The sequence below is a fragment of the Triticum aestivum genome, chromosome 6D, assembly GCF_018294505.1.
Source record: "Triticum aestivum cultivar Chinese Spring chromosome 6D, IWGSC CS RefSeq v2.1, whole genome shotgun sequence".
NCBI lineage: Eukaryota > Viridiplantae > Streptophyta > Magnoliopsida > Poales > Poaceae > Triticum > Triticum aestivum.
The window spans coordinates 481,126,543-481,153,142 of record NC_057811.1 but is presented as its reverse complement, the minus strand read 5'-3'; the positions used below and the strand labels follow the sequence as shown (position 1 = coordinate 481,153,142).

The window sequence follows — 26,600 nt, the reverse complement described above, 5'->3', positions numbered from 1 at the left end:
TCCGATCGATGCTTAGACTACACTCACAACCTTTTTGTATACGTGAATGGTCTGATGACATTATTATCTTATCATTGGGCTGTCAAGTACATGAAAGAGACGCTTACAAACAGAGCGGTAGCTAGATCTCACCAAACATTGTATGGTTAGTCCGAATTAACAAGAGGGTCACAGCCTTGGCATTGTTGTTGGTACTTCTGCCCCATGTTGTTGTTGTTGCTTGCGTTGCCGTCACATCGAATGAACCAAACCTCTATATAAAACACATCATGCTTACTTGTTTTTCTTTGCTCCTGCAAAAAAAAAGATCTATCGAAAAATTAGCCATTCGATTCAATAGGATTTTGATCGATTTGATCGTGCCATAGAAAAACCAAGTGATATTTTCAAGGTGTTTGAGTGGAAGCTACATTTCTTATGAATTGTATTTAAAAGGAATCCTTAGGGATTTTTTTAATCCTACAAAACAAACAAAAATATATATATTTAATCCTACAAATCAAAAGACCAATACAACTGGAATTTCCAAGCCCTATATAATTTTCATGAAAAACTTTTGAATCAAATAAGCCCCAGCTAAACAAAGGAACAACGGACGCTCGTCGTGTGGTCGTTGCACAGCTCACAAGTGGGCCACGCCATGTTTCTCTCTCTGCTGTTCTTATGTACAATTGTTGTGTAGCTCTTCAATTTTAAATAAATGAAACCGCGTGTTTTTCAGACCAACGACACTTTTCTTTCAATGGCACATTTTGAATTTCATATCCAACGGCTAGGCCGAGCATGATAAGTGAGAGCAGTGGTGATCCCGGCATTGGGGCAAGCCAGGGCGGCCGCCTCGGATCTCCAACGACAGACGAGGGCAATCCCCTTACCTACTAGCCAACAACATGCCATCATCGAGCTCTGTCGTATTTTGTCGGTCGCCGAGATAAACTTCCATTTCGGGTCTCCAATGACGGAGCAAGGTGACCCCCTTACCCAGTGACCAACGGCGGGCGTAGCATCCCAGGCTCCGCCTCCGTTGGTCGCCCTGATAAATTTTCATTCATGGATTCGCCACTGCGCGGGATGAAATTGGGTCGTGAACTAATATTATCAAAGAAGAATCGACTATTATTCGGTGGCAAGTCACATCACGCCCTGAAAAGGAATTTTCTCCTTTGTTGCTGAATCAATTCCAAACACGCCTGAAGCCGTCATGTCGTGGTCGCGCCTAGTTGCAACCCAAGCCAACCCAAGCCGCCCATCACACCAACCTACACGATCTCGCCCCGCGCCACCCGCCGCGGCTCCGGGTTCACGTGGAGCGGGTGCCGCCGCTGCCGCTGACCGGCGGCTTAGCTAAGCCGCCGGCCCATCCAGCTGCGCCACCCCGTACCTGCCAATATTTTACTAGTCGCGGTTCCGCCGGTCGCTATCCCCTCCGTGGCTGGCAGTGGCGAGGAGAGGAGGGAAGTCAACACACGACTTGGCCGGTAGCCAGCAGCCAGCAGAGGAGTCGGAGGAGTCGGAGAAGGGAGGGTGGTGGGCGGGCAGTCGCCGCTCGCGCTCGGAGATCGCCGAGAGATCGCTCTCGCCCTCGCTCAAAGATCGTTTATTTATATAGCATATAGCCATCGCTGCTGCCGCCCCCCGCCCCCGCCCGGATCTGGATCTCACTGCATCTCCCACCTCCACCCGCCCCGCCCCTTCCTCTGCCTCCCCGTCGCCGTCGCCGCCGCCTGGGCCAGCCATGGGCGCCGCAACCGCGGGCCAGCAGGCGGGCGGGACCCCGGACAAGCTCCGGCACGTCGAGTCCATGTCCGAGCTGCCCTCCGGCGCCGGGACCATCTCCGGGATCAGCGCCGTCGTGCTCGGCGAGTCGCTCGCCGACGAGGAGCACGACCTCGTTTTCCCCAGCGCCGAGTTCTCCGCCTCCGCCCTCGTCTCCTCCCCCAAGCAGGTACATACATATACACGCACGCACCCACTCTGCTCCTCGATCGCTAGATACTGCTCTTGCTGTCAACTGCGGTGCTTGCTTTAGCCCACGAATGTCTTGTCCTGATCATGATCAAGACATGGCTGGTGGCGGATACAAGTCAGTAAGACAGGGACATTGCCGATTTTGTGTTCTACCGACAGATCGTACACAGAGATAGCAACAGGGACTGGGAGTTAGGATGCATTTTTCATCTTGATTTCAGTGCTTCCTTTCCTTTCTTGCTGCGTTCGGTCTCATGATTGTGATGCCTTAAAGTTGTGATCTCTCCTGGTGTGTGGCGCAGTACAAGGAGATGTACGAGAGGTCCATCAAGGACCCGGCCGGGTTCTGGTCAGAGATCGCCGACGCCTTCTACTGGAAGGAGAAGTGGAACCCCAGCGAGGTCTGCTCCGAGAACCTCGACGTCAGCAAGGGCCCTGTCCACATCAGTGTAGGTGTCTTCTGGTGACGGCTGTTGACTGAATTTTAGCATTTCTGGAGACTGTGAATCATGTGATGGTTCTTGGTGTTGGCCAGTGGTTCAAAGGGGGCAAAACCAACATATGCTACAATGCCGTCGACCGCAACGTCGAGGCTGGGAATGGGGACAAGATTGCAATGTACTGGGAGGGCAATGAGCCCGGTCAGGATGGGAAGCTCACCTATTCTGAGCTCCGGGAGAAGGTTTGCCAGGTAATGATGCATATACCTATATCTGATTGTTTTGTGAATGGACAGTAAATGTGCTATGGGACGTCAATGCTCTGCGTCTTGGAGGTTTGGGGAAGGTGCTGAATCTGAATTTGTTGTTTTTTGCTTTCTTCTAGCTTGCCAATTACTTGAAAAGTGTTGGTGTCGGCAAGGGGGATGCCGTGGTGATCTACCTACCGATGCTGCTGGAGCTTCCCATTGCCATGCTTGCGTGTGCGCGTATCGGTGCTGTCCATTCGGCAAGCACTGCAACTGCAAGCTCCATTTGTTATCCTGGTTGGTCCTGTTTGCGTTTATGATGTGATGCACCCCAAATTTCCCTTCAGGTTGTGTTTGCTGGCTTCTCTGCGGATTCGCTGGCCCAAAGGATCGTTGATTGCAAGCCTAAGCTTGTGCTCACTTGCAATGCCGTGAAAAGGGGGCCCAAGCCCATTCTTCTCAAAGATATAGTGGATGCTGCTCTGGTGGAAAGTGAGAAGAATGGATTCTCTGTAGGTATGTACTAGGATCGACTTCTGTACTGCATAAACAATCGGAGCTGTCGTTGGGCTTCTGTGGCAACACTCTCACGCTTGCCATTACTGGGGTTAATTTTGTGTTGTTGTGAAAATTAGGTTCAGATCCATATATTGTCAGTGGTTGACAATGGGATCAGTAGTTATGATGACTTACTAAATCATTGACAGATCCATATATAACTGAACACTGTCCAATATATAGTTTGCTGATGCTGACTAATGACTACTGTTGTGCTGAGCAGGTATTTGTTTGACATACGAAAACCAGTCAGTAATGAAGAGGCAAGACACAAAATGGCAAGCGGGAAGGGATGTTTGGTGGCAGGTGCATTTTTTCCCCCTTCAACAGCAACTTGTCAATATTTCCAATATGCATCCTGTATTTCAGAGCAGGCCTGCATCCTCAGATAACAGAAAATATCAATTAACCATTATTCCTTGGACATATCTTTTAGGATGTTGTGACCAATTTTCCTACCAAGTGTGATGTGGAATGGGTGGATGCGGAGGATCCATTGTTTCTTTTGTACACGAGTGGCAGCACCGGAAAACCAAAGGTACTTTAAGCTACACTAGATTATCCTGTTGTCACGTTACTCGAGTATTAATCTCTGTTAATAAATTTGTAGGGTGTTATGCATACTTCTGGGGGCTATATGGTGTATACTGCAACAACATTTAAGTATGCATTTGATTACAAGCCAACAGACATATACTGGTAAACAGAACATTTTGTTTTTGACTTGTATGAATATAAAGCATGTCCTTTGTTTGGGGAACTACTAATAGAAACTGCTGTTTTTCCCTTATACCTTCCATTGTGTGTTGGCATCAGGTGCACTGCGGACTGTGGCTGGATTACTGGACATAGCTATGTGACATATGGCCCACTCCTGAATGGAGCTGCAGTTCTTGTTTTTGAAGGGGTATATATTTCTAAAAGCTTTTCTATTTAGGATTTTGTGAAATCATGACAGCTCAATCCAAATTTGATGAATGGAAGAAAATTCAGTGGTTTTAAGTTTTCGGGGTTGTCATTATGTTTGACGTGTCTTTTTGTCTGACAATTCATAACAATCCACTAGACTTTTATGTTTAGAAATTGTACTTGTTGTATGTATTTCTTAAAACTCAATTTGTTTGCTTTGATAATTTTTGTGGGGCTTGATTTTAATTGTACTATGCCTAATTATGCCTTTGAATCATGTACATGTAGACTCCAAACTACCCTGATGCCGGTAGGTGCTGGGACATTGTGGACAAGTACAAGGTGTCGATATTTTATACCGCGCCAACACTCGTCCGTTCACTCATGCGCGATGGTAATGAGGTATGCATGATGTTCTTTAAGCCAGCTCCCAGTAATGTGAACAAGCCATTGATGCTGGATGGCATTGTGTTTAAGACCCCTACTATGCTCAAGTCTGTCAATCTGGTTGTCTTGAATGGAGGGAAGAACTATTCACTATTCTAAGTCGTCTAATTAAAAATCTTAAATGATTGCAAATCAACCATCAAGTTCAATATTCTCTCAATTTTTATTGTTCACTAGATCTCAACATTTGCCGAACAGCTGGTTCTAGTGAACACGAATTGAACTGTCTGTTGGTTGTTGGAAGCGTGTGCTTTGGAGCTTGTCTGCTTTTATATCGATATATCTGCATCTGACAACCCAGTCAACCTAACATAACATACCAATAATTCACTCACTGCTTATTACATATGTAGTTACTTAAGTTGCTAAGAAGCTCGTATGACTTAACAACCAGAAGAGTCTCGAGCTGTTCCTACTGTGCAGAACTGTTAGATTTAGTGATTAATCGATAAACACTTGTTCTCCAAGTTTGAGCTATTAACTATCGGATTCCATGATATGTTTTTGTACGGAACAACTACAGCGAGCTATTTATTGCCAATGATGGTTGGAAAGAATCCAACGAGGAGACTACAAATATGAAACACTGAAAATAAAACACACTGGCTGTAATATGATTTGGATAGCATAAAAAAAAATCATAGTGGTCACTCTGTAAACCTTTTTTATATGTATGTTTGGTGTGGATGTTGCTTTTTTTTACTTATTGCCTGATATGCTTTTGCAGTATGTTACACGCTACTCTCGAAAATCTCTCCGAGTCCTGGGAAGCGTTGGTGAGCCAATTAATCCTAGTGCATGGAGGTACATGGATAAGATCAAGTGTTAAAAGAGTAATACTATCCAGGGACACTTATAAGAGGTTGTTCTCATGCGTGTTTTACTTCATTTTAGATGGTTCTACAATGTTGTTGGGGATTCAAAGTGCCCCAAATCAGATACTTGGTGGCAGACTGAAACTGGTGGCTTCATGGTAAGTGCCTCTTAAAAGCTGACACTTCTTCGCAATTTCTTTTTCATGGGAGATAAAGTGACTGATCTTGAAATTAATATTTAAACTGTTGTAAATGCTCTCTGCAGATGACTCCTTTACCTGGTGCCTGGCCTCAGAAACCGGGCTCTGCAACATTTCCTTTCTTTGGTGTGCAGGTAAACACAATTTATCTGTGAAATACAGACATATGACCATGCATTTTCTCTAACACTCTTTGCTATTTGTATGGTTTACAGCCGGTCATTGTTGATGAGAAAGGACAGGAGATTGAAGGAGAATGTAGTGGATATCTTTGCATTAAAAAATCATGGCCTGGGGCTTTCCGGACCCTCTATGGAGATCATGACAGATATGAGACGACATACTTCAAGCCATTTGCTGGCTACTATTTCACTGGTGATGGTTGCAGCAGGTAACTTGTTGAAGTATTTCCACCAAACATGTTATGAGATCCAAGTGCATTTCAGTTTTCCGCAATACAGCTACTTCTCTTTCTCTAAACAGTTTAGCAAATTATATGTTTATCTCAGGGACAAGGATGGTTACCACTGGCTTACTGGAAGAGTAGATGATGTTATCAACGTTAGGTAAGCTGCTTATTTGGTTTGTTTGCTGTTTGCTAGAGTTTAAGTTCAGTATGTTTCTGTTGCAAATTGTTATACTACAACTGAGTTATCTTGCACATTTGAATGTGTAGTGGGCATCGAATTGGCACAGCAGAGGTTGAGTCTGCTTTGGTTTCGCATCCACAGTGTGCAGAGGCCGCTGTTGTTGGTGTTGAGCATGAGGTATGTCCCACTGATACTTTATCTATCCTCCCCTGTACTCCTGTATTTTCAATCCCATCATGTACAGTACTTGTTGTCATATTATCTGCTTCAAATTTCTAATAAAAGAAGTCCGTCAGGTCAAAGGTCAGGGAATATATGCTTTTGTAACTTTGGTGGATGGCGTTCCTTACAGTGAAGAACTACGAAAGAGCCTCATATCAAAAGTCCGCACTCAGGTATTTTCGTGATGCTTCTGGATGTTTCACATCTTCCATTCTAAAGCGAGTTACACCATCAGAAAATAAAATTCTGCCTTTACGTGTGCGACCCGATGCTTAAAATTTGTCTATTCAGCATGCCAAAATTGTTTAGAACAAAGTGAGTTCTGACCAATTCTACAATCACCACTTCACCAGCTATTATCACGAGGCCTGTAGTTCAGAAAAAACTAGTCAACACTCTTTGTTAATTAGTCAGATGAACATGCTCCAGGCTAGCGTCAATCTTATGTTGGCTAGGAAGACATAGCAAAGAATCAAAACATGCAGGCAAATCCAGAGTTAAAAAAAACATCCTTATCAACTGAGCTCCTTCAATGCTATCTGTTGCCTGTCATTCACATGTTTTTTTTCCCTGTGTGCTAGATCGGGGCATTTGCAGCTCCAGACAGGATCCACTGGGCGCCGGGGCTCCCCAAGACCCGCAGCGGCAAGATCATGCGCAGGATCCTGCGCAAGATCGCTGCAAAGCAGCTGGATGAGCTCGGCGACATAAGCACTCTCGCTGACCCCGGCGTCGTCGACCAGCTGATTGCGCTCAAAGATTGCTAGGATGTAAAGAAATTATGCGACTGTTTTTTCCCCTATGTGGTTATGTGGTTGGTAGAAGGTTGGTTTTAGTGTTCATTGGTCTCCTTTTTAATTGGTGCAATTTTCTCCTGAGGCTAGTGGACTGAAGCGAGGTGTAATGTAATGTTCTCTCCTTTTGTGCTTCACTTTTGTAAACTTGTGTCTCACATATCCGTAGAGTTGCGTGAATGTATTGATTGGCCGAATAAAAATACGCCAATAAAGGAAATGTCAACTGTGTAATGATTTTTTTGTGTGTAGGAACAAATATTGTTTTGTCAAGGCTTTTTTTTGAACTTTTGTTTTGTCAAGGCTGGTCTAAAGAAAAAGGCGAGTGATAGGCGTCGGTACGCCGGCCGAAATTTCGGCCGGTGCTGACGTAGGATTCACTCCATAACAGATCCACGATACCTTCTTCCCAAACTGCTTCGCTAGTTAAAAAAGAAAAAGAAAAAAGCCATGACGCCTGTTCATCCCCAGCGCCCCGTGATCTCCTGTACGCCAGCCAGCTCCCCGGCCGTCCATGCCGCTGCCTACCACTGCCCTCATCGCCGGTGGTTGCCGTTGCAGCACCCCCCCGTCGGTTCCACGGGACGTCGTGGCCATTGTAGCAAAACACCGCTGTCTAGAAGCACATCTAACGCCTCTGTCGCTGCGCACCTATCTGCCGTCGTCATGGACGCCCATCGGCAGACTGGCAACACCGCCGTGCTGCCCGGCCACATCTCTCAAGGTCACCGTTCGCATTGTCGGCGCCCATGGTTGAAGCTTTTTCTCACACCGGTTGAAGCTTTTCTCCACGCCGGTTGAAACTTTTTTCATTGGTTGTAGCTTTGCCCCTATTGGTTGAAGCTTTTTTCAACTAAAATCGAAGGTTATTTTGAGAACGCTTGCGACTTTTTTCGTCGAGCAGGGCCCGGTTGAAACTCTTTTTTCCATCTAAGGTTGAATCTTTTTTCGTAATGGTTGCAACTTTTTCAGTTTAACAATGTTGGTTGAAGCTTCCCTTTGACGGTTCAAACTTTTTCGATCTAGGCTTCAAGCTATTTTGCCAATGGTTGCAACACTGTATGCAGTGGTTCCAGCATCGCGTCGTCGGTCGCGTGCCAACGCTCGCCGTTGCAGCCCCCTGCACGCAGCCGTCGCGGGCGTCGGTCTGTGCGGCGGCCGAGGATGCAGCATCGCCGCAGCTGGGTTCAAGCACGCGAGGGATGCGATTGCAGCGCCGCCGTTGCTGCTCGACGCATGTAGCACGGTGATGCGGCTGGTTCCAGCAGCCACGGCTCCGGTTGTAGCAAATCAGTGGCTCAGCGCGGGGGGTGGACGGCGGCCATCAGCACGGCGACTCGGTGTACGGGCAGCTGAGAGGAATCAGGCTCGCGCGTGCTTCATTGGAGAAGACGAGGGTGTGGGGAGAAGACGATGTGGGAAGAAACGGCTGAGGAAAACGAATGATGGAGGTTCACGTGTGAAGAGATAAGATTTGACTGCTACGGGGTGCTTCCACTGCCACAGGATCGGGTTGGATCCAACGCAGCGCGCGCGGCCAGCCGAAAATTCGGCCGGTCCGCCGGCTGCAAACATTTCCCAAAGAAAAAAGGAGTGCCAATTACTCAGGCACCTGAAAACGTTTTCTGTGTCAGGTCACTTTTCCCAGGACCACTAGATCTTGATCCAACAGCCAAAAATAGATCATGGCGCTGTTCATCTTCAACCTCGTCTCTTCTTCCTCCCGTACAGCCACTGGCCTGCTCCACCCTATCCGCCTGGCACAGCCGGCGCGCTTCGTGCACCGTGCATTCCTCGCCGCACCACCCTCCCCCATCGCCATGTTGGCCATCAGCCCCCCGACCTACAACAACTTCGACGACCCATGCACCCACCCTCCCATCCCTCGACACACATCTGTCAAGTTTCAGACTCTTGCCGGCTTGGCCTCGCCGTACCTGCCTCGATCTCACGCGAAGCAAAAAAAAGTGACTAAAGCGAAGAAAAAAAATCTCAGGTGACCGGTAGCGAGGGGCTCTGGTCATAGGGCAGTATTCACATTAGTCCCGGTTCAGTCACGAACCGGGACTAATGTGAGCATTGGTCCCGGTTCGTGCGGCTAAGGCATTAGTCCCGGTTCACCTGGGCCCTTTAGTCCCGGTTGGTGCCACGAACCGGGACTAAAGGGTGCGATGTCCATTAGTACCGGTTGGTGGCACCAACCGGGACGGTACTAATGGGCTTTGAGGCATTAGTACCGGTTCATGGCACGAACCGGTACTAAAGGTCCCATTTTCAAACTCTACCACACCCCCCCGGTGGACCACCTTTTCAGTTTTAGAAAAAACAAAAGAAAATGATGGAAATGTCAAAAAAATAAAATAAAATAAGTTTCCCATGTGATATGTGGTCTAGTTGTTGGGAAAATTTACAAATATGAATTTCGACTTTATTTGCAAAATCTCTCTGGAATTTGTAAAATGGGCATAACTTTTGCATACGAACTCGAATTAAAAAGTTTTTTATATGAAAAATCATCTACTCGAATAGTTAAATCCGAATTTAACGGGGGGAACCCCGTTAAACATTTTTAAAATCCTCAAAAACCTAACAGAAAAAAAGTTACGGGGCTTTTAAGATCTAGAGTGGAAAAAAAATCGAAAAAATTTCAAACTTACTAGTGGCGCACCATGTGCTAGGTGCGCCACTAGTAACAGAAAAAAATATAGTTTCAATTTTTTTTGGAAAAAATATGGTCAAATCTGGTCAAACTGTGGTCAAACTAATTATTCTAGAATATTAGTGTTACTAAATAATTATTTCAGTTTTTTTAATTTTGGTCAAATCTGGTCAAACTGTGGTCAAACTAATTATTCAAGAAATATTAGTGTTACTAAATAATTATTGTTTTTTAAAACTATAGTTTCAACTTCAAACAGTGAAATGTGTCACTTCATGGTCAAGCTAAATTCCTGAGGGTTAATAGGATTGACAACTTACTATTGTCAGGAAAACAACAAGTGCAGACTTGGAAACGAGGGAGAACAGAACCCGGAAGTTAATCGTGCTCAGGCTGGAGTAGTGAGAGGATGGGTGACCGTTCGGGAAGTTAGATGATTTGGAGTGATGAGGGATGATTAGAGATTAGAGGATAAATTGAGCAGTGATGAGGGGTGGTGATTAGAGATTAGAGGTTAAAATAATTCAGAAATTTGAAAATAAAAAAAATTCAAAAAAAATCATAAGATTTCCCTTTAGTCCGGGACTAAAGGTGGAGCTCCACGTGGCCGCGGCCTTTAGTCCCGGTTCGTGTAAGAACCGGGACTAAAAGGGAGAGGCATTAGTAACGACCCTTTAGTAAACCGGGACTAAAGGGCCTTACCAACTGGGCCAAAAGCCTCTTTTTCTATTAGTGTCGTAACACCCATGATCCCCGTCAGTTTGTCATGCCAGAGCCATGCATCGACCAACAGTTATGTCTAGCTGGACGTAAGCTAGCGAATTGATGGCGGTGTAGTCTTCGAATTGGTCACGTACTACTCCCTTTTAAACTAATATAAGATCTTTTAGATCACTAAAATGGTGTCTCTTATGCTTTTTATGACGACTTGGGTGTTGGCTATGTGTATTTTGTTAATACGATATACTAGAATCGTTTTCCTCTTGACAAGCGGCTGGAAACCCTAGCCGCCGTCAAGAGGGCCTAGCCTTCCGGCACCGTCCTCTGATGGCTCTCCTTCTGCCTCCGACGATGACCTCTCCATCGTCGGTAGCGAGGGGTTGCCGGATCCTGCACGTGCGGATCGTGTAGTAGGTTTTAGGATCCTAGTACCTTAGCCTTTGGGTTGTTCAACGTCTTGGCTTTGGGAGCGGCAACGGTAAATAAAGAAGCTGCAGATCCTTTCGCGGTGAGGCATTCGTCTCTTGTGGTGGATTTGTGTCCTCTGGCTCTGTCGTTGGCGCATTAAATCGCAACGGGTGAGTACACAAGTTCCTTCCTAGTCTTGGCGCACTAAATCGTAACTCAACACGAACAAAGAAGATATATTTCATTGAAGAGAAAACAACAAAGAGATAATGCACGCGTGAGGTAGAAAAAAGCATGAGATAATGTACGTGTGAGGCGTGACTCACCCTTGCAATAAAGCCCACACACAAGACAGAGCTCAGCTTTCAAACTCGATTATGCCCTCCACATTCCGAACCCAACACAGGCATATATACGCCCTGCACTCGATGCCATGAGGATTCACGCAGCCAGCGCGCTTCACTGACCACCCCAGTGTGTATGTTAGACATTGCCGACGCGCGTGAGCTCGCGCACACAAATGGGGCACGCCACCGTCTGCCTGGCCTCCCTGCTGCTCGCCGTCACCTTTCTACTTGTCTCCGCCGCCACGGAGTCGCTCACGGCCGTGCAGACGGACCAGGCGGCCACTAAGAGCGGGTCCTCCCCGCCGGTGCACTGCTGCAAACAGGAGGAGGAAGCGGTGGCCAACCCAGCCCAGCCTGTCGGCGGTCTTGCGGACTTGGCATCCGCGGAGGAGCAAGGTCAGAAGCCCGACTCTCACCGGAGTAACAAAAAGAAGATTGACGACGACGGCGACGACGACGACGATGATGATAATGATGATGGCAACGACGACGATGACGACGACAACGGCCAATCCCACTCGGACCACGACTCTGACCATGATGACGATGATGACAACTCAAACGGCAGGAAGAAGAAGCCCTCAGCAGCTCCAGAGAAGAAGGGAGTCTTGGGAGGTAACCGGTAAGAAGAATAACGAGCTTCCTAAAGTGACCATATATACATGAGCATGCGAGCTTCCTTCGTCCTTCAAGTCATTACTTGCTTCAAGATCATGTGAGCGAGCTTCTCTTTAAACATATATTAACTGTAAAACTCTGTATGCGCATGCACTTTAAAGTTATCAGTTATGCATGTGGTTATGCCTGCACACAAATAAAAGCATCACTCGGTATTACACACTCTGTTTCTAAATAGGGAAAAGTATATGTTTCCTCCCTCAATTTTCTGGAAAGTATAGAAATAGTCTCAATTTCAAAACCAGCAAAATTTGATCCCTTAAGTTTTTAAACCGGATAACTTCCCAAATGCTTATTAGTGCGGCTACACTAATTAGGCTTCCTGAGCCCACGCAGTAAGCGACAAAATAAACTCACTTAGCACGGGTGCATTCGAGCAAACCTGCCATAAGGGGTAACTAGCATCCCGTGTCATCATTACACTACAAAAAGGGAAAGTATCTAGTCCTCATCCCTTCGAATGCTTTCTACTTTGCACAAATCAGTTAAAAGAAAAGTACGTGCATTTATTTGGGTTTATAAAATTAAAAAGCCATAAGTTTTTGTTTGAGTATTGGAATTTAGATTTGTTTTCACCGTTGGGTTTCTCGAGACAAGTTTTTAAAAACTAGATCCCATATGGATATGTTTTGACGAACTTTATATTAGAGCAACTTTGAGTACTGAAGAGACAACTTTAGTGCTATAGGAAAACAACTTTTTCTCAGTTTGCCTACTATGATTGCCTACCGACGAGAAGTCCTTATAAGGGCATGCACAATGGAGGCAGCACCTTGGTGGTGCCCCAGCCATCCACATAGATAATTTGGAATGAAGCTGTTGGTGTGTGCTACAATCTCCCAATGGAAACTACTCTCTCTGATGTCATCCTCTTACTTTTTGTCTCTCACCTACTTTCCAACACATGCAATCTCCACTACATTTAAACAATACCAGTAACCATTTGAATCAATGGTATCAACAAGCATAAACATTGAAAGTTATCAAAAAACTGGATTTCCAAACAAAAATCATCAATTTTGATATCAAAACAATATCAACAAGTATGCCTTGTCCATGACAGTAAAAAATCCCATAGTAATAGCATAATCTGAAGGTTTGCAAATACTCATAAAGGAAATATTTGTAAACACTCATATCATATTTAATCAATGTTTAGACTGAATTTGTAGGTGTATCCTTTGATCCTTCTCATTTCAAAAAGAAACTATCTCACATCTTCTATGCTTCCTTGCACATGAAACCCTTCACTGTTGCGCATATGTGTAGAACATCTACATAAGAAGGAAGGCACATGTTATAGTATACTCTAAAATGTCACAAGTAATAAGCATGTCACAAACCACGTGACACTTGTGGTAAGCACTAAGCAATCCAAACAATTCAAAAAAGAAAAAAAACAAGCATGTCACAAGCTATGTGTGGCTAGAGCATTTAATTTAAAGGAAAATAGGAGGCTCCCTTTGGTTCATAGGACAGGAAAAATGCAAGAACATAGGAATCAAAGGAATATGATAGGAATCCAGGTGAAGAACAAGGGAACATAGTGCAGCTGCCATTTCAAAAAAAGCAGGGGAGTTTTACATCAGGGCGGAACATGACGGAAGATTTCTGAGTAGAGTATAGAATTTCTACTAAAACTGCAGGGGAGTTACCTGCCCAACTATAGACAAAATTCATTTTTTCTTCCTATTTTATTTTTAGTGTCACTTATCTTGATTAACTCTGTGTTCTACATTCTTAATCCTAATAGGCATTCCACAATAAGAAAAAATATCCTAACATAAAAGAAAGAAAAATGCTGCATCATGCATCCACATACATTTCTTAAAAAAGAAAAGTTATGTATGGGACTTCCACAAGTTGAACTGCATACAGAAGTATCACCATAGGCAATGTTATGCATCGGGAATTAAACTACATACCTTCTATCCCTCCTTGAAAAGTTGATCCCCCAATCTTGTTACCGCTCTCACATGCATCTCCTTTGCCCATGGCTCCATTGTTGTAGTGTCGGCACTCAACATCTCTGTGAACTTGTCAAACAACTTGGTTCTTTCCTCAGCTAACTTCGCCACTATCCTCTCCTTTGTTGCCTCATATGCAAGTCGGTTAGCTTCTACCTTTTGAGCAGATAGACGACTCTGCAATTCCTCATCTCATTCGTCTGCACCTTAGTGTCAGCTTGTGCTTGTAGAAAGGCATCAATCTGTTCTTTCATGTTATTCATCTCTGTAGGGGCTTCGTTATCTTTTCCTGTAGCTTTCTTCGACCTCTTTGTTCTTGGGGGACGTTGAGCATTCTCAGTTGGTACTGGTGCTGACCTCTTTGTCCCATCTCCTTCTGTGTATACATGGATCTTCCACTTCTGGCTTTCTTTCACAGCTTCCCACCAATGCACATACATGAACTAGTGTCCATTGCGACTGTGGTACAGGTCCAAAGCTTGCTGCATCAATTTTTTATCACACCGGCCACTCGCATAGGTGTCTCTGATCTGGTTATAGCAGCCATTGAAAGAGGTTACCTTCTTTGTTGTTTTGTACCAATGGTTCTTTAGGTGCTTTACATCCCTCTTTCGGCCACTCTCGGTTGTGCTGTTGTATGCATCAGCAACCTCCTTCTAGTAGTATTCCCCCTTCTTTGCATTCCCATCGATAGGATTCACAGAGTTGCGCAACCAAGCACTCACCTGCACAAAGAAAGTAAGCATAAGGTCAGATTTGGCTAAACAAAAGATAAGATGAATGTCCAGGAGTATAAAAATAGGAGAACCCAGCCTAAATAAATTCTTAGATAGAAAGACATGAAATATCTTTGATGTCTACATAACAAGAGTAAGAGGATTTTGGGGACTTACCAATCTGATATCCTCTTCTTTTGTATAATATAACCTCTGCTTATCTTCATCATCTGCTTCCACATCAATTGTGACTCATTTTCGCTCGTTTGATGGAGTTGTGCTCCTGGGATCAGATGGCGATGGAAGAGGGTGGTGCTTTCCTAGTGGTGGCGGCGGCTGCGTGCAGAACATTGATACGTCTCCATTGTATCTATAATTTTTGATTGTTTCATGCTATTATATTGTATGTTTCGATGTTTTATATGCATTAATATGCTATTTTATATTATTTTTGGGACTAACCTATTAACCTAGAGCCCACTGACAGTTTCTGTTTTTGTTGTTGCCTGTTTTAGAGTTTCACAAAGAAGGAATACCAAACGGAGTCCAAACGGAATAAAACTTTCGCGATGATCTTTCTTGGCCCAAAAGCAAACCAGGAGACTTGGAGATGAAGTCGGAGGAGCCACGAGGTGGCCATGAGGGTGGAGGGCGCGCCCAGGGGGGTAGGCGCGCCCCCACCCTCGTGGGCCCCTTGTAGCTCCACCGACCTAGTTCTTTCGCCTATATATACTCTTATACCCTAAAAACATCAGGGGGGCCACGACACCACTTTTCCACCGCCGCAACCTTATGTACCCGTGAGATCCCATTTAGGGGCCTTTTCCGGCGCCCTGCTGGAGGGGGATTCGATCACGGAGGGCTTCTACATCAACACCATTGCTCTTCCGATGAAGCGTGAGTAGTTTACCACAGACCTACGGGTCCATAACTAGTAGCTAGATGGCTTCTTCTCTCTCTTTGATTCTCAATACCATGTTCTCCTCGATGTTCTTGGAGATCTATTCGATGTAATACTCTTTTGCGGTGTGTTTGCCGAGATCCGATGAATTGTGGATTTATGATCAGATTATCTATGAATATTATTTGAATCTTCTCTGAATTCTTATATGCATGATTTGATATCTTTGCAAGTTTATTCGAATTATCGGTTTAGTTTGGCTTACTAGATTGGTTTTTCTTGCAATGGGAGAAGTGCTTAGCTTTGGGTTCAATCTTGCGGTGTCCTTTCCCAGTGACAGTAGGGGCAGCAAGGCACGTATTGTATTGTTGCCATCGAGGATAAAAAGATGGGGTTTTCAACATATTGCTTGAGTTAATTCCTCTACATCATGTCATCTTACTTAATGCGTTACTCCGTTCTTTATGAGTTAAAACTCTAGATGCATGCTGGATAGCGGTCGATGTGTGGAGTAATAGTAGTAGATGCAGAATCGTTTCGGTCTACTTGACACGGACGTGATGCCTATGTTCATGATCATTGCCTTAGATATCGTCAGAATTATGCGCTCTTCTATCAATTGCTCGGCAGTAATTTGTTCACCCACCGTATTATTTGCTATCTTGAGAGAAGCCACTAGTGAAACCTATGGCCCCCGGGTCTTTTTTCCATTATATAAGTTATCTTTTCCATCTTATTAGTTTCCGATCTACTATTTTGCAATCTTTTACTTTCCGATCTGTAAACCAAAAATACCAAAAATATTTACTTTACCGTTTATCTATCTCTATCAGATCTCACTTTTGCAAGTAACCGTGAAGGGATTGACAACCCCTTTATTGTGTTGGGTGCAAGTTTGTTTGATTCTTTGTGCAGGTATTCGGTGACTTGTGTGCTGTCTCCTACTGGATTGATACCTTGGTTCTCAAACTGAGGGAAATACTTACTCTACTTTGTTGCATCACCCTTTCCTCTTCAAGGGAAAAACCAACGCAAGCTCAAGAGGTAGCAGGAAGAATTTCTGGCGCCGTTGTCGGGGAGATCTACGCCAAGTTAAGACATACCAAGTACCCATCATAAACTCTCATCTCTTGCATTACATTATTCGCCATTCGCCTCTCGTTTTCCTCTCCCCCACTTCTAAAACGATTTTCAAAAAGATTTGCCTTTTCTTTGCCCTGCTTCCGTTCGTCTTCTTCGCTTGCTTTTTGTGCTCGTGTGTTGGATTGCTTGCTTTGTCACGATGGCTCAAGATAATACCAAATTGTGTGTAAAAGGATCGATATAGTTGACTAGAGGGGGGGGGGTGAATAGGCAACTAACAATTATTAGCTTTTCTTTAACAAATTAAACTTTGCATCAAAGTAGGTTGTCTAGATATGCAACTAGGTGAGCAACCTATATGATGCAACAACAATAAACACCCAAGCAAGCAAAGGATAGAACACAATATATCTTGCACAAGTAAAGGTAAGAGATAACCAAGAGTGGAACCGATGGAGACAAGGATGTGTTACCGAAGTTCATTCCCTTTGAGGGGAAGTACGTCTCCGTTGGAGCGATGTGGAGGCACAATGCTCCCCAAGAAGCCACTAGGGCCACCGTATTCTCCTCACGCCCTCACACAATGCGAGATGCCGTGATTCCACTATTGGTGCCCTTGGAGGCGGCGACCGAACCTTTACAAACAAGGTTGGGGCAATCTCCACAACTTAATTGGAGGCTCCCAACGACACCACGAAGCTTCACCACAATGGACTATGGCTCCGCGGTCACCTCAACCGTCTAGGGTGCTCAAACACCCAAGAGTAACAAGATCCGCAAGGGATTAGTGGGGGGAATCAAATTTCTCTTGGTGGAAGTGTAGATCGAGGCCTTCTCAAGCAATCCCTAAAGAATTAACAAGTTTGATTGGCTAGGGAGAGAGATCGGGCGAAAATAGAGCTTAGAGCGTCAATGGAGCTTGGGCATGGAAGGGGTCATCAACTCGGAGAAGAAGACACCCCTTTTATAATGGAAGAACAAATCCAACCGTTATCCACCAACTCAGCCCGCGACGTGCGGTACTACTGCACCAGACACGCGTTACTACCGCACGGGCCTGCGGTACTACCGCTGGCTCGGAAGGGGCCAGAACTAGCCCTGTTGTGCTAAGACAGAGAGCGGTAGAACAGCTGGCGTGGTACTACCGCGCCCCCTTGCGGTACTACCGCAAGGCAGGGATAGTCAAGCCAGAGGAGGCACGGACATAAAAAATTACATCCGTGACAACTTCCGCTGAGTTTAGGTCCATGCAAAAATCTGACACGATACTACCGCACGCCAGGCGCGGTACTACCGTGTAGGGCGCGGATGTAAAAAATTACATCCGCCCCTACTTCCGCTCACGCCGCTGAGCCTGGCCAGAGCTCACGGTACTACCGCGTAGGGCGCGGATGTAAAAAATTACATCCGCCCCTACTATCGCTTGAGCATCTGCGCTTGGCCTGAGGCCACGGTACTACCGTTCCCAAGGGCGGTACTACCGTGAGCACCTAAGGTACTACCGTGCAGGAGCCCAGTACTACCACAAGTGCCAGCGGTAGTACCGCTCTGGGGAGCAGTAATACCGCCTGTCTCAGTTCAGCAACACTAGGAGTCCTTCATTTTGCCTAGACATGGAAAGGCGGAGGATGCTCCAAAGAGCCTAAGGAAAGGTGGTTCAAAAGGAACAGGTGTACGTGAGGTTCCACCCAAACCTTTCCAACGCAGACCCCCTCTTAATAGTACGGCTTTCCTACGACTCAAATCCACCGAAAAGAAATGTAGAGAAACGCCGTCTTCAATAGTTTTTGAGGGGCACCAAATCGTCTTGTGTCTAGACATGATATATCATAAATGCTAAGAGCACACGATTAGTCCGCAAATGCATTGTCATCAATCACCAAAACAACTAAGGGATAAATATGCCCTTACAATCTCCCCCTTTTTGGTGGATTGATAACAATACGGGATTTGCACATAGGGGTATAAAATGAGGCGACGACAAACCCACAATCTATAGAATATAGACGGGCTCCCCCTAGATGTGTGCACTCTAGAGATGTGCTTTGGACTACACGGCACACATACTAGGATCACCACTCCCCCTATATTTTATAGACAAGGCATCTCCTGCAACAATATAACTAACACTAAGCAAGTAAGCAAGATGAAGGAGAAGACTAAGTAACAATGACAAACGATACGATAGAGTGCATATTTCTTACACCATATGACAGAGAACTTAGTCTGACGAGAACAAACCAAACCAAAGCAAACGAGGTTCAACAGACCGAAAGCAAAGCAACAAAGCGAAACATACGACAGATGACGCGCAAATCCTACACTCTCTCCCCCTTTGGCATCGAGACACCAAAAAGGCAGAGAGGACACCTACGACACAGGTGGTAGCTCAGGCTGAGAATGACTCCTCGTCTGACTCGTCAGTGGGAATAGGCTCCTCCTCTGACTTCGTCCATTGATACCCCTGCTTGGCTATCCAGGCAGCCTCCGGAGTGATGGCTTCCTCTGAGCCACTAGTGATAGTCTCGCCAAAGGTCTGTAGTATCTTCTTATCGCGTTGACGACTCCTCTTGGATTCAACATGGGCCCTGTACTGCCCCTGGGTCTGCATGCAGAACAACTTCTTCATCTTCGTCTTTAGCTTCTTAGCCCAAGAGGGCTCAGTAGAGGGAGGAGAGTAACCAGCAGAACGGTCCTCAGCAGCTTCCTCCTCCTCGATCTCATCCTCATCCACAACCATCTTGGCAGCCTCGGCCTCAGTGGTGGTGTTAGCCCATTGGCTCTTGATGCGGAGCTTGATGGGATCATGACGAATCCAGCCGGGGGCAATGAACTCATCATTGGTATAGAGCTTCTCCCAAGTCTTGGAGATCAAGAGAAACAGGTAGGGCCCATAGATGGGGACCTTACAGCCTAAATAAATTCTTAGATAGAAAGACATGAAATATCTTCGATGTCTACATAACAAGAGTAAGAGGATTTTGGGGACTTACCAATCTGATATCCTCTTCTTTTGTATAATATAACCTCTGCTTATCTTCATCATCTACTTCCACATCAATTGTGACTCATTTTCGCTTGTTCGATGGAGTTGTGGTCCTAGGATCAGATGGCGATGGAAGAGGGTGGTGCTTTCCAAGTGGTGGCGGCGGCTGCGTGCAGAACATTGATACGTCTCCATTGTATCTATAATTTTTGATTGTTTCATGCTATTATATTATCTGTTTTGGATGTTTTATATGCATTAATATGCTATTTTATAATATTTTTGGGACTAACCTATTAACCTAGAGCCTAGTGACAGTTTCTGTTTTTGTTGTTGCCTGTTTTAGAGTTTCACAGAAAAGGAATACCAAACGGAGTCCAAATGGAATAAAACTTTCGCGATGATCTTTCTTGGCCCAGAAGCAAACCAGGAGACTTAGAGATGAAGTCGGAGGAGCCACGAGGCGCCCATGACGGTGGAGGGCGCGCCCAGGGGGGTAGGCGCGCCCCCACCCTCGTGGGCCCCTCGTAGCTCCACCGACCTAGTTCTTTCGCCTATATATACTCTTATACCCTAAAAACATCAGGGGGGCCACGAAACCACTTTTACACCGCCGCAACCTTATGTACCCATGAGATCCCATTTAGGGGCCTTTTCCGGCGTCCTGCCAGAGGGGCATTCGATCACGGAGGGCTTCTACATCAACACCATTGCTCTTTCGATGAAGCGTGAGTAGTTTACCATAGACCTACGGGTCCATAGCTAGTAGCTAGATGGCTTCTTCTCTCTCTTTGATTCTCAATACCATGTTCTCCTCAATGTTCTTGGAGATCTATTCGATGTAATACTCTTTTGCGGTGTGTTTGCCGAGATCCGATGAATTGTGGATTTATGATCAGATTATCTATGAATATTATTTGAATCTTCTCTGAATTCTTATATGCATGATTTGATATCTTTGCAAGTCTATTCGAATTATCGGTTTAGTTTGGCTTACTAGATTGGTTTTTCTTGCAATGGGAGAAGTGCTTAGCTTTGGGTTCAATCTTGCGGTGTCCTTTCCCAGTGACAGTAGGGGCAGCAAGGCACGTATTGTATTGTTGCCATCGAGGATAAAAAGATGGGGTTTTCAACATATTGCTTGAGTTAATTCCTCTACATCATGTCATCTTACTTAATGCGTTACTCCGTTCTTTATGAGTTAAAACTCTAGATGCATGCTGGATAGCGGTCGATGTGTGGAGTAATAGTAGTAGATGCAGAATCGTTTCGGTCTACTTGACACGGATGTGATGCCTATGTTCATGATCATTGCCTTAGATATCGTCATAATTATGCGCTCTTCTATCAATTGCTCGGCAGTAATTTGTTCACCCACCGTATTATTTGCTATCTTGAGAGAAGCCACTAGTGAAACCTATGGCCCCCGGGTCATTTTTCCATTATATAAGTTATCTTTTCCATCTTATTAGTTTCCGATCTACTATTTTGCAATCTTTTACTTTCCGATCTGTAAACCAAAAATACCAAAAATATTTACTTTACCGTTTATCTATCTCTATCAGATCTCACTTTTGCAAGTAACCGTGAAGGGATTGACAACCCCTTTGTTGCGTTGGGTGCAAGTTTGTTTGATTCTTTGTGCAGGTATTCGGTGACTTGTGTGCTGTCTCCTACTGGATTGATACCTTGGTTCTCAAACTTAGGGAAATGCTTACTCTACTTTGCTGCATCACCCTTTCCTCTTCAAGGGAAAAACCAACGCAAGCTCAAGAGGTAGCAGGAAGAATTTCTGGCGCCGTTGTCGGGGAGATCTACGCCAAGTCAAGACATACCAAGTACCCATCATAAACTCTCATTTCTTGCATTACATTATTCGCCATTCGCCTCTCGTTTTCCTCTCCCCCACTTCTAAAACGATTTTAAAAAAGATTTGCCTTTTCTTTGCCCTGCTTCCGTTCGTCTTCTTTGCTTGCTTTTTGTGCTCGTGTGTTGGATTGCTTGCTTTGTCACGATGGCTCAAGATAATACCAAATTGTGTGTGAAAGGATCGATATAGTTGACTAGAGGGGGGTGAATAGGCAACTAACAATTTTAAGCTTTTCTTTAACAAATTAAACTTTGCATCAAAGTAGGTTGTCTAGATATGCAACTAGGTGAGCAACCTATATGATGCAACAACAATAAACACCCAAGCAAGCAAAGGATAGAACACAATATATCTTGCACAAGTAAAGGTAAGAGATAACCAAGAGTGGAACCGATGGAGACGAGGATGTGTTACCAAAGTTCCTTCCCTTTTAGGGGAAGTACGTCTCCATTGGAGCGATGTGGAGGCACAATGCTCCCCAAGAAGCCACTAGGGCCACCGTATTCTCCTCACGCCCTCACACAATGCGAGATGCCGTGATTCCACTATTGGTGCCCTTGGAGGCGGCGACCGAACCTTTACAAACAAGGTTGGGGCAATCTCCACAACTTAATTGGAGGCTCCCAACGACACCACGAAGCTTCACCACAAAGGACTATGGCTCCGCTGTGACCTCAACCGTCTAGGGTGCTCAAACACCCAAGAGTAACAAGATCTGCAAGGGATTAGTGGGGGGAATCAAATTTCTCTTGGTGGAAGTGTAGATCGAGGCCTTCTCAAGCAATCCCTAAAGAATTAACAAGTTTGTTTGGCTAGGGAGAGAGATCGGGCGAAAATGGAGCTTAGAGCGTCAATGGAGCTTGGGGATGGAAGGGGTCATCAACTCGGAGAAGAAGACACCCCTTTTATAGTGGAAGAACAAATCCAACCGTTATCCACCAACTCAGCCCGCGACGTGCGGTACTACCGCACCAGACACGCGGTACTACCGCACGGGCCTGCAGTACTACCGCGGGGGACCGCGGTACTACCGCTGGCTCGGAAGGGGCTAGAACTAGTGCTTGTCTGTTCAGCTGTCAAGTTTTCTCTTCCCCACCGTGGAGTACTTACTAGTGGAAGGGAATGATGCTGCATTAGCATACACTTAGAGTCTATACATACAGATTACACAGTAATTTTGAACAAATTTGATCCTTCAATCTGCTCTCTAGCACTTAAAAATTCATTTGGTGCCTAATTGGTAGGCTTCCTCTATTTCCTTGCTGCAGGTATTTACCAGGGTGGTGCATGGAAGGTCAGGGTTGAACCTGACAGTAGCTACCACTGTCAGTGCACCTGTGCTTGCCATTTTGTGTGTTACTCATCTGTCCCATAAGTTAGCATTACTCTGCATAGAGCTTGCTTCAAAACATTGCATTGTTCGAGTGAGTTTGGGGTTTACAGTATTCATATTGTCTGATGTTGAGTTTGTGTCACTCTGCATGCCCATACTATTAGCTTCCGTTCATCATTGTTGGTGTTGGTAATCACTAGTGTCCGAGTAAGTGTGGAGTTTACAGTATTAATATCATGTGATGATGAGTTTGTGTCACTTTGCATGCATGCCGAGTTCTCCATAAGCATTGCTTTGCTACTCGGCTACCGTTCCTCGCAGCTGCTGCTGGTAATCACTCTGGCAGTACAAGCCTTTTAGGTGATACATCGTCAACAAAACATGCTAAGCTGGCCTATTCGATACACATGCTTAGGCACAATCGTTAGGACCGGGCTCCGCGGGGCAAGGCGCGCTGTAGGTCTAGTACAACATGAGGTCTAGTACAACATGACAGTCATAAAGTTGCATTATTTAGCCACTGGTAGGGTAGGATATACCCAAATGTGGTCATTATAGGAATGAGGGTCCCCTAATTGCTAGCAAAACTTGTGTAATGAGCTCTTGTTACCTTCTACTAATGTTTAGCCCTGTTTTTTTAGTACTTCCGTATTGGTATCCAGAAATAAAATTCATATGTTTCTATATATGTTCTTTTAGATAAGTATGTCAATACATAATTAGTAATGTAAATGGTGTGACGCAGTTCTAAATAAAAATGCAAATAGCTTGTGAATGTCAATCTCATGTGAGTCAGTCAATGAACGTACTATATTAGTCTCTTAGACCAATACATGCTTTTCTGTAACTTTAGATATTATCCAGAATAGTTTGCTTGGTCCTTCATATCTAAAGCTTGCATGTACTGTAGAAGCTCTACTTTATGCTAATACTTGCTTGTGTAACATCTTTCATGGCATACTTCTAAATGGACAAGTACGTGCGACGTCCAGCGTCAACGATGATGCGGACCATATGTTCAAGTGTTCAACTGCAGCCCCATCCATTGCATCGACACAAAGGTATGTACTCTGTCTTGCTGAACAGATATGGGCCTGATGCTTGATGTCCTTATGCCTGATGCATGTATCATGTGACATACACATAATTAACTTTGACATAGTTGCTCTGTTATAGCAGATGGCAAGATGAATAGGTAGTGTCTGTTTAATTCCATCATTCACCTGGTAGTTTAATAGGTACTATTGATTGAATATGAATGTTATTCCATATACTCAAATGGAACTTCGATCTGCTGTAACTTTGAATGATGATTTTTAAACCTTGTCGTGTATGTGAAACATTCCATGCTCGTTTGCTGCTAAGTTTGTCATATGTGCCAATTCAATTCCCAATTTTGATCAATAGCCATATTCTGGATAAGTAGAATGATCTGGTTAATAATAATAATAAGTAGAATGATAATATACTGGTGTATCTTTACTTTTTATTTTAAAAGTACTCTGTATTCTATCAGTGACATACCTTTTGTTCTCTTTTGAATGCTCAGATGTTTTGCATCAGCCTGTCATTGCTTGCTAAGGGAGAAGCGGTACTTGGAGAAGTAATCTTTCCATTAAGCAGATTACATGTTTGGTTGTTATGAAGTACCAGATAGGCTAGTTCTATTTTTTTCACGATCCTAGAGTATTTCAGCAGCGCCATGCAAATGCAGTAGCGTTAGGTTTCTGATTCACCTTTTGTAAAAACTTAGTTAGCCCGCAGTCAGTCAGTAGTAGCTCAGCCAGCCAGCCAGCCTCAAATAGTATTGCTGGAATGAATGGTTGTAATATAATAACATTGCACGTTGCTTTGAAAATGTATCAGAACTGGGCTAGGCCCAAGATAGCTTGTGGTGTGATGAGTTGTAATGTCTATGGCATAGTAATTTTTTTGGATTGAATTAATTTTTCCGGAAGGGCTAGGCCCAAGTTATATTGGACAATTATTTTTGAGGGAAAAACATGAGAGGCCCAGCAAAGAAATGGCCCAGAAAAATACATGATCAAAAAGAAAATCTGCTGTTAAAAGGGCCACGCAAAGAAATCAATAAGGCTGAATTGTTGGGTCAGACCCATGTAGCTAATAAAAGCACATGAAAAAAATACATTAAAACGGCCGAATTGTTGGGCTAGGCCCATGTAGAAAATCGAATTGGACCGGGCTGATTCTTGTGCCACATCAGATTGCCACGCCGGATGCCTACGTGGCCTGGGGAGGCTGCTAGTGACCAAAACAAAACATTAGGCATATTTTGGTCGTAAACGTCTACGACCTTCTCACAGAGAAGGTCGTTAATTTCAGTTTACGACTGCCAGCTTTTGACCTTCAGTTTTTGGTCACAAAAAGGTCGCAAATGAAAAACAATGACCTTTCAGTGACCAATAGTCAAGGTCACAAGTTGACATATTTCTTGTAGTGCAGGACGAAGACTGAGCCAATCTCCATCTTCATCATCCGACAGCACTATGGGTTGGGGTTCGGCTGCTGGGGGTGTGGCTCAAATTGATCCGAGCAAATGCTGCTGGTGGATTCGTAAAAGAGCATTGTCGAGGGTGATGATGTTTGGCTTAGGCCACAACACAGGCTGCGAGGATAGCACTGGTTCGGATGGCGTTGGGCAAACGACTTGAGATGCGAATTTACGAGCCTCACGGTAAGCTTCCTTGACAACTCGCACCGCATCGTTGTCCAGAGTTCTAAACTCGGCAAGTATCTTATAAATCATCATCCCCTGGGCAGTGATATATTGCACAGGCAAGCGATTGGTGGGTCATCTCCTGGATTAGTGGTAGGAGGCTGAATTCCTACTCTTGTCACCACAGGGAAAAAGTAGAACTCCCGCCCCTCTGCCACTTGCGGGAACTTGGTTCGGAGGTATAGGATAGCCTCTACAGCAGCGGCCTGAATGGCCAAATCAGTAGTGGGCATGGCTCTGCCCTGAAAAACCAAGGGCTGACCATCTGCTGCGGGGCCTAGGCTGATGTGCACTCTAGCATCATAGCGGTGAAGGTGAGGGACGGGTGCCGATTGGAACACCAGGTCTAGCATTACAGCCCAAGGCTTTGGTGAGCATCTCAGTGAGAAGAGGTGGAAATCTGGCATGGTTGACGGCAAAGGTGCGACTGTGAAACTTGGGAGCTTTGAAGGTGCTAGCCATGGCTGGAGTGTTACTAGCTAGGCTTCTTTGTAGGGACATGGTTGACTGAGGGGTGAGCGATGCGGCGAGCGGAAAGGGGGCTTTTATAGGCAGCTATGCGGGACATGCCCGCATGGTGTGGCCCCTTTCCCTTAATGGCGAAGGGTGAGCGGTGCGGCCGACCAGAACGGATACGGTTGCTATTCGTTCCATGGATAACTAGGCGGGGACAGCGGGGTGAGGACGTGTCGGTCCCGACTGCGCCACCTGTTAATTAACAGTGGCCATGCCGGATGCCAGGGATGGGTCAAATCCCTTAGGGCCATTACTGGTTAATGGTAGCGGTGATCTAATGCTATGATAACCTATGCCAGCCTGGCTGCTCTGATACCATGCCCTGTGGCACCCCGATCCGCATGGAGCAGGGGGCCTTCGCACGTCAGCCTAGGATAACACCTGACGCACGACAGGTCCATAATACAACATTCCAGGTACAACAATATTCATCAAATACATGTGTATAAGATTACATCATTGATGAATACAATTATCTGGCATAGCCC

The 26,600-nt window shown here is 45.1% G+C and overlaps 2 protein-coding genes across 2 annotated transcripts; both read left to right on the top strand.

Moving 5' to 3' along the window:
• Positions 1–1,222: 1,222 nt before the first annotated feature.
• LOC123146167 (acetyl-coenzyme A synthetase, chloroplastic/glyoxysomal) lies at positions 1,223–7,428 on the top strand. Its single transcript, XM_044565754.1, has 18 exons — positions 1,223–1,945; positions 2,271–2,417; positions 2,504–2,659; positions 2,794–2,916; positions 3,004–3,172; positions 3,438–3,520; positions 3,651–3,752; positions 3,825–3,913; positions 4,031–4,121; positions 4,412–4,525; positions 5,298–5,374; positions 5,465–5,543; positions 5,651–5,719; positions 5,801–5,976; positions 6,095–6,151; positions 6,262–6,352; positions 6,472–6,570; positions 6,979–7,428. The coding sequence occupies exons 1-18, from the start codon at positions 1,736–1,738 to the stop codon at positions 7,162–7,164; spliced, it is 2,118 nt and encodes a 705-aa protein (XP_044421689.1). The 5' UTR covers positions 1,223–1,735; the 3' UTR covers positions 7,165–7,428.
• A 4,008-nt stretch (positions 7,429–11,436) lies between these two features.
• LOC123146166 (pheromone-processing carboxypeptidase KEX1-like) lies at positions 11,437–15,271 on the top strand. Its single transcript, XM_044565753.1, has 2 exons — positions 11,437–11,947; positions 15,202–15,271. Exons 1-2 carry the CDS (start codon positions 11,499–11,501, stop codon positions 15,257–15,259), a joined length of 507 nt encoding a protein of 168 aa, XP_044421688.1. The 5' UTR covers positions 11,437–11,498; the 3' UTR covers positions 15,260–15,271.
• Positions 15,272–26,600: the final 11,329 nt, after the last annotated feature.